Raw genomic sequence first — 12,187 nt, 5'->3', positions numbered from 1 at the left:
AGCTCTGTGCCTTGAACACAGTAGGGACTTTAACATACTTGTTGCATTGAATAGTCTTTAACTCCTCACTTTTTTCTGTCCTGTTGAGCAAGGTTGCTCTCAGTGTTCATTTTAAACAGATTTCAAACATAAAATGTGACTTTGCCTTAATGTTCTCTCTGGGCATTACTCTCCTAACAGCTTGTCTACTGTCGTACCTATAGTAGCAGCAACTGTAATGGGAGAGGATCGGGGTACACTCACCACTGTGCAGCAAAGGGGCCAAAACCACCAGAGAAGAACCAGGGCCAAGAGCAGGAAGAGAATCAGCAGAGCAATTGCCAGGATGGTACCATCGGACTGCAAAGGGAAGGAAGACAAGTTTGTGGGACAACTTGTTGAGAAAACAAATCACTGGAAATGGTAAAACCTTTGTTATTTGCAGAGAGCTCCAAGGTCTGTTTGAATGACTTTTGGCAGTTTCTTCATCTTTAAAATGAGCTGGAGAGGGAAACCATTCCAGCATCTTTGCCAAGAAAACCCCCAGTGGGCTCACGAAGACTTGGATACAACTTATCGACAAAACAACAACAACCCAGCCATTCTTTTGGTTTGGGTCTCACACCCCTCCATGTTTTGAGCATCACCATTAGGACTTGCTCACAGTCAGAATATGAAGCTTCCAGCATCTTAGATCATCAAGTCCAAAGCCTTCGTTTTATAAAGATAGAAATTAACATGTTCAAGGAAGGTCATACAGCTAACCAGAACTTGAACTCTGGTTTCTTAACTCACAGTCTGGAGTCTTTCTTTCCCATCACAGTACACTGTTGTCCAGAAATGAAATGGGCTACCATGGTTGCCTGTTGAGTTATTTTTAGTCATACCTTGAGTTAACAACTCACTTCAATTTACTTCATAGCTGTTTAGAATGGGTAATGGTGGCAATGAGAAGGGGGAGAATATCTTACCCTTCCTTTGTTTAGACACAGTCAGTTTAATAGGCACCAAGAAGGAGCAGTCCCCTAGTGGATTATGGACTAAGGACATTATTTTGTATTATGAATAGGGCAGGATTGACTTGATTCACAACTAGTTCCTTTCTTAGAAAAGAGAGGGAGCATTTTCATCTACTTTCAAATCTGTCAGAGTATAGAATATAGAAAGTATGGTGTTGCTTCTTAATCCTCAAGAAAGCAAACTGCTGGAGTTGTTGGCAAATGTCTATAACCCCTGGAAACAGGAAGCCAAGACTGGAGGATCTCCTGAACTTGGGAGTTCTGAAATAAAGTGGGCTAATCTTTTCAGATGTCCATACTAAGTTCAGAATTAATATGGAGAATCCTCAAGAATGTGCAGATACCACGTTCCCTTAGAAGGGAGTAGGACTGGCCCAGATTGTAAAACAGAGCATGTCAAAGTTTCTGAGCTCATCAGAGTGGACTGGGCTCTGTGCTTCCAACCCAGGTAAGCTAGGGAGATTCAGTCTTGAAGAAAAAAACGGTGAAACTGAATGGTCCTGGATCCTACCTGGAACGTCCCTACAAATATGTGATACGAGTAGAGTGGAAGCGGTAGGCAGGGCTTTAGGGATATTTCTCTTCACCTTATTTTTTGTTCCTTCCAGCTATGCCTAAGAGCAATGGGCTACTTCTGTCTTTGTGCTCTCCCTTCACTGTGCCAGAAGGCCTGTGTAAGTATTTCAGAAGGCAAAAACTTTAATTTACAGCCAGAGTCCTACCATTCTCCTGGACTGCTCAAATGCCAAATGGAAATTATTATAGAACCACAGAGTCATCTTGTCCAAGCTGCTGGTGACCAAGAAAAAAGGAATCTTTTTGGCTTTGTTTTCTTTCTTCTTCCAGAGGACTGAGGGAGCCCACTTTTTTCTGCCCTGCCTTTCCTTTCTTTCTTAAAGATCAAGAAATACTTATTGCTTCCAAGGCAACCACATATAAGGTAGACCCCACTGGGCCTAGGACAGGTATGGATCTACAATTCCATGATCTGTATTTCAGGTATAATTGTTTATGTGATGTATTTATGTATGTGCATATAGATATAGCATGTCCCCAAAGTCTTAGTGCATTTTTAAGCTATTAAAGCTTAAAACCAACTTCTTCAAGGAATTTTGTATAGCTAGACAAGGCTTTAACTCTGGTTTCCTAACTAACAGGCTATACCTTTCCTTTTCCATCATACTATATTGTTGCCCAGATATGAAGATGTAATTATAACTATTTTCATTATAACTATTTTCAGGTATTTCACCAAAATTTCAGAGTTGGAAGGCACCTCCCTGGCCCTCTAATCCAACCCACATCAGAAAAGGAATCTCCATTGTAACTTAAAGGGTCATCCAGAAATTGCTTTAAGACCTCTGAAGAGGAACAAAATACCAACTCTTGAAGAAACCTACTTCACTTTTGCATAGCTCTAATTTGTTATAATTTTCCCCCTATAGCAAGGTCAACTTTGTCTCTTTTCAACTTCTCCCCATTGTTCCTAGTTCTCTCCTCTGAGGCCACCCAGAATAAGACTAATTTTTCTTACATGAGACAGCCCTTCAAATACTTGAAGATGGATAGCTATCTTGCCTCCTCTTCTCCCGAACCCCCTGCCCCAACCCTATCTTGTTTTCTATTGATTAAATTCTTCTAGTTCCTTCAACCAATCCTCACACAGCAAGAACTAGAGAACCTTCCCTATCCTTGTTTCCTTCCCTTAGGTTATTTTCTAGCTTTGATAGAGTGGTGAAACAGAAGACGGACAAGTTCTGTTGATAACTCCAGGATCTAGCAACCAGAGATGGAAATTCCTAAGAGGAAAATTTAGGTATAATGGAAAGAGTAACTTTCTAACTAATAAACATACTCAAATAAGGAGTGTGTTTCCTTGGGAGGTGAAAATTTTTAAGTAAAGACTGAATGACCCCTGAATGACCTTGTAGAGGAGATTATTATTTAGGTATCAGTTGAACCACATGGTCTCTGAGACTCCTTCCTCCTGGAAGATAATGTGATTCTATAGGTATTTTTAGTCAAATTACACATCTCTGTGAGCCTCACTTTACTCATCTGCCAAATGAGGATAATAGTATTTAACCTGTCTCACAAGACCATTTTGGAATACAGTTTTGTAAACTATAATGTCAGCTACTGCTTATTTATTGAGTTCCAAGATGGCCTTCTGGCTTTACCCAGAGAAGATGACAATATAGTCTTCTCTGGAGTTATTTTGGGGCTTTTCAAAATTGGCAAAGAAACAGCTTTTGCTTATTGCAACCCATGGGGTTGGTTAATAGCCAGGAAGTTCAAAGTCCCCCAAACCAAAGATTGGCCCATCTCATCAAGGTTCGCAGAAAGAGCAAAAGTCTCAGATGTACAGGTGGCTGTAGGAGTAGATCAAGCGCAGTGGGTGGGTGGTTTTCCCCAGGGTCATACTTCTGGCAGGAGCCCAAGCCAAAGAGCCCAGTGAAATGATGAGAGAAGTACAAGGGGAGAGAAAGAAGAAGAAGGAGAAAGAGGGGAATAAGTGTTGGGAGGATGCTTCCAAGTAGCATTTCTCTTGGAATAATGATCATGGGATTGGTTAACCACTCTTTGTACTAAGGAATTTTTTTTTCAGGAATTTTCTTTAAGATATCCGCAAGGAGTAAATAAGCCTCCAAGGGAAGAAAACAGAGGCAGCCACTTGATAACAGGGTGAACTACTGGGAGTGAAATTAAAAACTGTCATGAGGCTGTTTGCAAAAATCTGGATTTCAAAAAATGCATAGTCCAAAGATAATGAAAGACACTTCCTCTGCAATTTAAGTGTTGCATGGAAATAACCCTAAATTCTATACTATAACCCAGGTCTGCTGACTCCCAAACTCTGTGTTCTTTTGATACTGCCAGTATACTTATGCTTTACTCTGGTAAAGGTTGCCTGGCACTACAAACACAATTTCATCCCTTGAAGGGGACCTTCAAGTCCCCCGGATTCTGGGGACTGTGGATTCCAGGGACCTTGCATTTCACTGGGCCAGCATGTCACAGATATATAGCTATATCTATAGCTCTACTTTCTTTTACTTTACCAAAGACTTTCTACAAATATGTAGGAGGCTTGTAATCTATATTATTGGGATGAGAACCCAAACAATGAAATTGTAGATCCTTGAAACAATTAACTCAATGTTAATCACACAGAAGGAATTAAATAAATACCCAGTGAGATTTACTGACAGATATACCAACATGTTCAAAATGTCCAACATGACATAAATTAGCTTTTGGTTTTAGGTAATCTTTACAACAGGAAAGAAGACTCCTAATAATGCAATGGAAAGATCCCTACCCTGAAAATGAGAAGATCTAGGATCTAGTTGAAGTTTTTTTTTTTTTAATGTTTAACAATCACTGCCATACAATTGAGATTTTATCCCCCCCCACCTACCCCCCACTACCCCCCTCCCTCCCCACGACTGCATACAATTCTGTATAGATTCTACATATACTTTCCTATTGAGTATATTTTCACTATAGTCATGCTATGTAGTCAGACTAAAATAAATGAAAGAAATCGTATAACAAATCAGAACATGATACACAAACACATACACATACATAAACATGATCTGCTACATTTTGTGAGTGACTTCCATATTTCTTTCTCTGAGTGTGGAAGGCATTTTGCCTTGAGAACCACCTTTGTGATTTTTTTTTTTTTATAAGAAGTTTTTGCGTTATTACAAAATTCCAAGTCTACCAGAAAAAACTCTCACACACTGTGGTCGTTGCTGTGCACAAAGTTCTCCTGGTTCTGCTCCTTTCACTCAGCATCAGGTCATATAAGTCCTTCCAGGCCTCTCTGAAGTCTTCTTGTTCATCATTTCTTATGGCACAATAGTACTTCGTTACATTCATATACCATAATTTATTCAGCCATTCCCCAATTGATGGACATCCCCTTGACTTCCAGTTTTTGGCAACTACATAGAGTGCTGCTATAAATATTTTTGTACATGTGGGACCCTTTCCCATTTTTATGATCTCTTGGGGATATAGTCCTAGTAGCGATATTGCTGGGTCAAAGGGTATGCACATTTTTGTAGCCCTTTGGGCATAGTTCCAAATTGCTCTCCAGAATGGTTGGATGCACTCGCAGCTCCACCAACAATGAATTAGTGTTCCAACTCTCCCACATCCTCTCCAGCATTTATCATTTTCTTGTTCTGTCATGTTTGCCAATCTTATAGGTGTGATGTGGTACCTCAGAGTTGTTTTGATTTGCATCTCTCTAATCAATAGTGATTTAGAGCATTTTTTCATATGATTATAGATATCTTTAATTTCTTCCTCTGAAAATTGCCTGTTCATATCCTTTGACCATTTATCAATTGGGGAATGACTTGTATAATTATACATTTGAGTCAGTTCTCTATATATTCTAGAAATGAGGCCTTTATCCCCGAGCTTAGCTGTAAAATTTTTTTCCCAATTTACTACATCCCTCTGGATTTTGGTTGCATTGGATTTGGTTGTGCAAAAACTTCTCAGTTTAATGTAATCCAAGTTATCCATTTTGCGTTTCATAATGCTTTCTATCTCTCCTTTAGTAAAGAATTCTTCCCTTCTCCATAGATCTGATAAATACACTATTCCTTGCTTCTCCAGTTTATTCATGGTATCAATCTTTATACCTAAATCATGTACCCATTTGGACTTTATTCTTGTGTACGGTGTCAGGTATGGGTCTATGCCTAATTTCCGCCACACTGTTATCCAGTTTTCCCAGCAATTTTTGTCAAACAATGAGTTCTTATCCCAGAAGCTGGGGTCCTTGGGTTTATCAAACAGAAGGTTGCTATATTCCTTGCCTACTGCATCTTGAGTGCCAAGTCTATTCCACTTGTCTACCTCTCTGTTTCTTAGCCAATACCAAGTGGTTTTGATAATTGCTGCTTTATAGTACAGTTTGAGGTCTGGTAGCGCTAAGCCACCTTCCCAAGCATTTCTTTTCATTAGTCTCTTTGATATTCTGGACCTTTTGTTTTTCCAAATGAATTTTGATATTATTTTATCCAGCTCTAGAAAGCAATTGTCTGATAGTTTAATTGGTATGGCACTAAATAAGTATATTAATTTAGGTAGAAGATCTAGTTGAAGTTTTAAAAGAATCACATATCATACTGTGTATCAGAGGGATCTGAGAAATCCTCTTGTCCAGTCTCCCACCTGATGTTCCCCTCCAGCATTCTTGAAATATACTAGTTTGCAATGCAGTCTGTTCCAGTTTGACAGTCCTAATTATTAACAACTTCTTCCACATGTATCATTAATGTAATTTATATTTACGTTATATATATATACATTTATATGACACTTTAAGGTTTATAAAATGCTTTCCTCGCAACAGTGTAAGGTAGGTAGTAGAGCTGTTTTCTCTATTTTTACAGATGTGAAAACTGAGGCTCTGTAAAATAAAATTATTTGCCTTGAGACATATAACTAGAAAATGTAAAAACCTAGGCATAAATCTGGGTCTTCTGATTCTGAGACTGGTACTTTTCCCCCTAAGTAAACATGTTATTTTGTTCAAATGATCTTCTCTCTTTGGGTCTATATTTCCTTAATTAAAGAGCTAACTAGCCAGTTCCCATGGTACTTTATATCTTTTTCCCAGGTAGCAGAATGGGCCATATGGTTTTCCAGGTAACCAACTTCAATATGTTTCCTCCAGTCCCCTCTCCATAAATCCTCCTGCTTTTCTAGAGTTTTTCACCCTCCATAATGTTCTGAGTAATTATTTGAACCTCATTTTTCCTTGTGGAAAGATTAGTGAGGCATTTTGTTGCTGTTTGGCCTTCATCTTGAAAGAAGACCAGATCTGTCCAAGGTTCAGTTCTTAGATTCTTCTCTCCATGTGAATCTCATTTACTCCCTGAGGCTCAGAGATGAGAAGAGACTTGTCCAAGTCGCACAGTTTAGTAAACGACAGAGGCAGGACTAGATATGAAACTAGTAGGTCTCTTGATGCTAGAGATCCAGAATGTTTCCATGAAACCCTAGTATGAACAATCTGAAATGAGCATTCAGAGGGAAGTTTCTATTTGGAAAGTAAAGTAAAACCACTTCAGTATTATTATTAGTTTCTCTAGTACTTTAAGATTTATGAAGCACCTTCTTCACAACAATGCTACAAGTTAGGCAGTGAAAGCATTATTAACCCTGTTTTATGGGAAGACTGAAGCTCAGAGTGGAAAGTTAATGCATTTTTTAGGAAGAGGCAGATCTAAGATTTGAACTTGTCTTTTTAAAAAATTCAATTACAATTTTAATTTATGAAATAAAACAAGTATTTCCATAACATAGTACAATAAAAAGGTGATTGAACATGAAACTGCAACCCAAGTCTTCTTAATCTGAGTCAAATGCCCTTGATACTATACCAAGACATCATAATTTTTTTACTCCAATAATAGGTTTAACAGATTTGATGTTTCTAGTGACTATATTTCAGTTGTATCAAGTTCTAGACAAAGACTCGGTTTATTTTTTATTTTTTAACCATGGAGATGCTGCTGCTTCTTTGGAAGTAATCTTTGCTTTTTAGATGTTATTGCTTGGTTTGTCTGAGTAAAGTAGATATTCATCAAACCCTGCCAAACAGTGTGATAAAAATATTGGACAGGTGAAGATTTCCAAAGATTGCTTGAAATCTGGTGATTCTCTAATGAACAGTTGCCCTATTACAGAGTTTCCAGGGCAGAGGATTACTGTCAGCATTCTTTTCTTACATATAGAAATTCATGTCATTCCTTTGCTTGAAAACAACAAAAAAACCTTTAGTGCATCTCTACTGCTTCCTGAATAAAACTCAAATTCCTTAGTTAGACATTCGGTCAAGACTCCAAAATTTGGTACCTTGTGCTCAATGTCTTTCCAGGTTTCTCTTATCTACTCTTCTCCCTGTGCTTTTTATTAAACTGGGTGGCATTCTGTCTCCCCTGCAGGTGCCATACACCCTCCTGCACTGGTACAGGGAGTGTCTTCATGTGAGAGGACCATATATGAATGAGACTATAGGCACAGTTTATCTCCTTCGCTTTCATAGTTACTGAGTGGCAGAGGCAAGCCACAAATTCTGGTGTCCTGATTCTAACTCCAGTGCAGTATAGACTATTGGCTGCTCTTCCTCCAGCTGTGTGAGAGCTTTCTTCTGGAGGCTTATGCCATGTGATGGAGAAGGACTGCATTCCTCTTTTTTTTTTTTGAAGTTGGATGAAGCCTGAACAGCTGGTCTCTGCTTTCTGCTCACAGGAATGAATGTGGAGGAGGGACATCGTGACTTTTATTTTGTTTTGAAAGATATCCAGTGCATTTAATTGCTAAGAGGTTTTGGGTATTTAAGCCTAGAGATCCAAATTCCCTCTCTTTTCTTACAGTATTCATTTATTCCTCTAATCGTGGAATGTCACAGAGATGATCTAGTCCAACCTACCAATATTATAGGGGTTCATACAAGTAAAAGGACTCACTACAGCTAGTTAGTCTTAGAGACCCAGACTATGAATTGACCAGGTCTTCTGAATCCCAATCCTATGTTATTCTATATTGTGACCATGTGGTGTTTTTCTGATCCTTTCTGATTTCTAAGATCAGCCATGCCAATTTTGTCCTCTTGGCTCCCTGATGAGCTACCCACACATGAGATAAGCAATCAACCAGTTTCTCTCTCTGTACAGTCATAGTCTGACTATGCATGACTCTTCATGGGGTTCTCTTGGCAAAGATACTGAGAGGTTTGCTATTTCTTATTCCAGCTCATTTCAGTTGAGGAAACTGAGGCAAACAGGATTAAGTGACTTGTCCAGGGTCACACAGCTGAGTATTTGAGGCTGGATTTGAACTCAGGTCCTCCATACTTCAAGACCAGCATTCTGTTGGGCTGTACCACTTAAATGCCCATCAATCATTTCACCAAACATTAAGCGCCTTTTCTGTGTCAGGCACCATGAATACAAATAAAAAGAATGAAACAATCCCTACTCACAAAGAACTTAAATTCTAATGGGGGAGACAAAGATACATATAAGTACATACAGATGAAATAGAAAGAGAAAATTACTAATAAATGCAAAGTAGTTAAATATAAAGAACTTTGGGAAGGAAGGTACTAGCAGCTGGGTGCAGGGTCAGAAAAGGCTTCATCTTGAAGCTGGTGACTGAGCTGTGTCTTGAAGGAAAGGAGGGATTTGATAAACTGGAGGTGGAGTACATGTATTCTAAGCATGGTGAATGGCCGGAGCAAAAACATGGAGAGGGGAGACAAAGTCATATGTGAGAAACAGTAAGGGTGACAGTGTGTTTGGATCACAGAATGAGTGGAGGGGAGTAGAATGTAAAAAATTTGGAATGACAGAGATGGACCTCATTGTGAAGAGCTTTAAATGAGAAACAAATGATTGTATATTAGATAGAAAATGGAGCCCGTAGAGTTTGTTGAAGAAGGGATGTCATGGTCTGAACTATACTTTAGGAAAATCATATTGGCAGCTAATTGAAGGATGGAGAGACTTGAAGTGGAGAGACCAGTTAGAAAGCTATTGCAGCAGTCCAGAAGAGGGGTGCTAAGGACCTGAACTATGCTTGTGGCTGTAAGAGTTGAGAGAAAGGGACAAATAGGAGAGATATTGTAGAAAAATGGAAAAAATTTAGTGATTGTGTGTGTTTTGTGTGCACTATTCCATTATGCTCCAGAGTATTTATAGAGTATATTTATAGAGAGTAGGTCAGTCATCTTTTTATTTCCCACTGCCTGCATTCCTTGGGACTTCTCCATCATGTCCCTTCTCTGGTACCTTCTCTCTTCTTCCTTCCATTTTCCAACTTCCTTTTATATGTTTTCTTCCTCCATTAGATTATAAGCCCTTGGAAGACAAGGACTATCCTTCTTTTTCATATTTATATTCCCAGCCCTTAGCACAATGCCTGATGCATAGCAGACACTTAATAATAAATAATAATAAGCTGACAGTTTATTATTAGTGACTGACTCTCTCTGGCCTCCCATAACACCACCTTTAGACCGAAACTTTATGAACAATAATAATCTACCTGAACTGATTCCTCAATGACCAATATATTCCCTTCCCATCACTCCTTTCCCATCCTAGTGCTTCTGAAGTCTGACTGCTATTGTTTAAAACTCATTGGTTCCTTACTCCCATCCCCCAAAGTCCTATGCAAAAATCAGCCACCCCTTTCACTATGCTTTCTGGAAAGCCTGTTTAATGATAATGAACTAATTTTCATCTAAAACTTTTTACTAAGATTTGAAAATTGAGGGGACACTCATCAACTGCGGAATATCTTGAACAAGTTGTAGTATATAATTGTAATGAAATATTGTTGTGCTGTGTAAGAAATGATGAGCAGGATGATTTCAGAAAAATCTGGAGAGACTTACATGAATTGATACAGAGTGAAGTGAGCAGAACCAGGAAAACATTGTACACAGCAACAGTAATATTGTATGATGTACACTTGGGAATGACTTAGCTATTGCTGGCAATACAATGATGTCAGACAATTCCAAAGGATTCATGATGGAAAATGCTATCTACCTCCAGAGAAAGAACTGATGGCATGAGAATACAGACAAAAGCATACTATTTTTCACTGTCTTTCTCTCTTTTTTTGTTTTGAGATTTCTTCCACAAAATGACTAACATGGAAATGTCTTACATGATTACACATGTATAACTTTTATCAGATTGGTCATTTCAGGGAGGGAGGAGGAAAGGGAGGGAAGGATAGAATTTGAACTCAAAACTTGAAAAACCCAACAAACATTAAAAAATTTTTTTACATATGTTTGGGAAGAATAAAATATGAAAAATGGAGAAAAAAATCCCAGATGTATTGAGCTGGAAAAACAACAACTTTTCTCATTCACTCTTACTGAGATTTGGCTCTCTCCTGTTGGTAGAGCTTGCCTGACCACCCTTTCCAGTACTTTTACTTATACCCCCCGACTCACTCGTTATAGTTGGGGAGTTGGAATATCCCTTGTCCCCTGGTTTTCTCTCTACCAATATCATTCAGTAACATCTCCTTCTTTGAGATTCATTCAGTCCATACTTATCACCTAATGAAGATTCTGGTGGCTGTCAACCTCCAGGATATTCTCCTTCTTTTCTCAGTGAGTTCAGACCTTGGCTCACAGTCTTTTTCTCTTTTCCAACTAAGAATATTCTATATAGATGATAATTGAGCATGTGGGATCTAATATGATCACCAAGTGAGATAGCATAGAGGAAGAATAGAAAAGATCTTAGCATAAATAAAGCTTTGAGGTACACCTACAGTTAATAAGTGTTAAATAAATGAAAATGTACTTCCCCCAATCCCCAAACAGAGATGAAGTAGTAGTCAGACAGATAGTCAGAGAACTAAGAGGTCAGAGACACAAAAACCCAGAGAGGAAAGAGACTTACAGAGCAATAGAATGTCAACATTGTCAAAAAGCTGCAGAGAGGTCAAGAAGAGTGAGAATTTAGAAAAGGTAAATAAAAGATAAACTAGTAACTCTGGAGAGAGCAGTTCCAGTTGGATGATGAGAGCAGAGGGTTTAGAAGAGAGTGAGAGGAAAAGAGCTAGAGATACCTAGTTTAGATGTTTTTTTCAAGGACTTTAGTTAAGAAGGGGAGAAGAGATATAGGATCAGAGGGCATAAAAAGAATTAGTGAAGGATTTTTAAGGATGGGGACATGGGCACATTTGTTGCTAGGAGGGAAGGACCTAGTAGAATGGGAAATGAAGATTAATGAGTGAGTGGAGGTGAAAGAGGGAGTAATATTTTGGAGAAGATGAAAGGGAATGGGATATCAAGAAGGTGGCCTACATAGGCAAAAGAGACATTTTATCATCAAAGATTGAAATTATGGAGATGATTGTGATGGATGATGTCAGAGAGATGTGAGAAGAGGAGGAAGGGAAAAGATAGAGATCCTTGCAAATGCCTTCAATTTTGGGCAGAGTAAAGTGGGAAAGGGAGTCATGTGGCTTGAGGAAAAAAGGTTTGAAACAAATGCTATATATACTGAGTTGGGATAGGGAATCAGTTGGAGAGGATTGGCTCATTGAAGTGGGTGTTGAAATTTATGCTAGTTTTCTAGCTTTCATCTCCATCAGATTGTGATCTACTTGAGGTCAGGGGT

At 38.6% G+C, this 12,187-nt stretch overlaps 1 protein-coding gene across 4 annotated transcripts in view; it reads right to left on the bottom strand.

The window, feature by feature from the left end:
* Positions 1-12,187, bottom strand: part of ANTXR1 (ANTXR cell adhesion molecule 1) — a 308,995-nt gene that overhangs the window by 130,359 nt on the left and 166,449 nt on the right. For all 4 annotated transcript variants that reach the window (XR_011972695.1, XR_011972694.1, XM_072635321.1 and 1 more), the window contains exon 13: positions 244-339. Coding sequence is in view for 2 of the 4 variants with exons in the window: in XM_072635321.1 (XP_072491422.1) it covers positions 244-339 (96 nt within the window). In the remaining 2 variants the exon portion in view is untranslated. The remainder of the gene's footprint in view (positions 1-243; positions 340-12,187) is intronic.

This window comes from Notamacropus eugenii, chromosome 1, assembly GCF_028372415.1.
Source record: "Notamacropus eugenii isolate mMacEug1 chromosome 1, mMacEug1.pri_v2, whole genome shotgun sequence".
Classification (NCBI taxonomy): domain Eukaryota; kingdom Metazoa; phylum Chordata; class Mammalia; order Diprotodontia; family Macropodidae; genus Notamacropus; species Notamacropus eugenii.
Note: the sequence above shows the minus strand (reverse complement) of the source record. Positions and strands in the feature narration are given on the sequence as shown.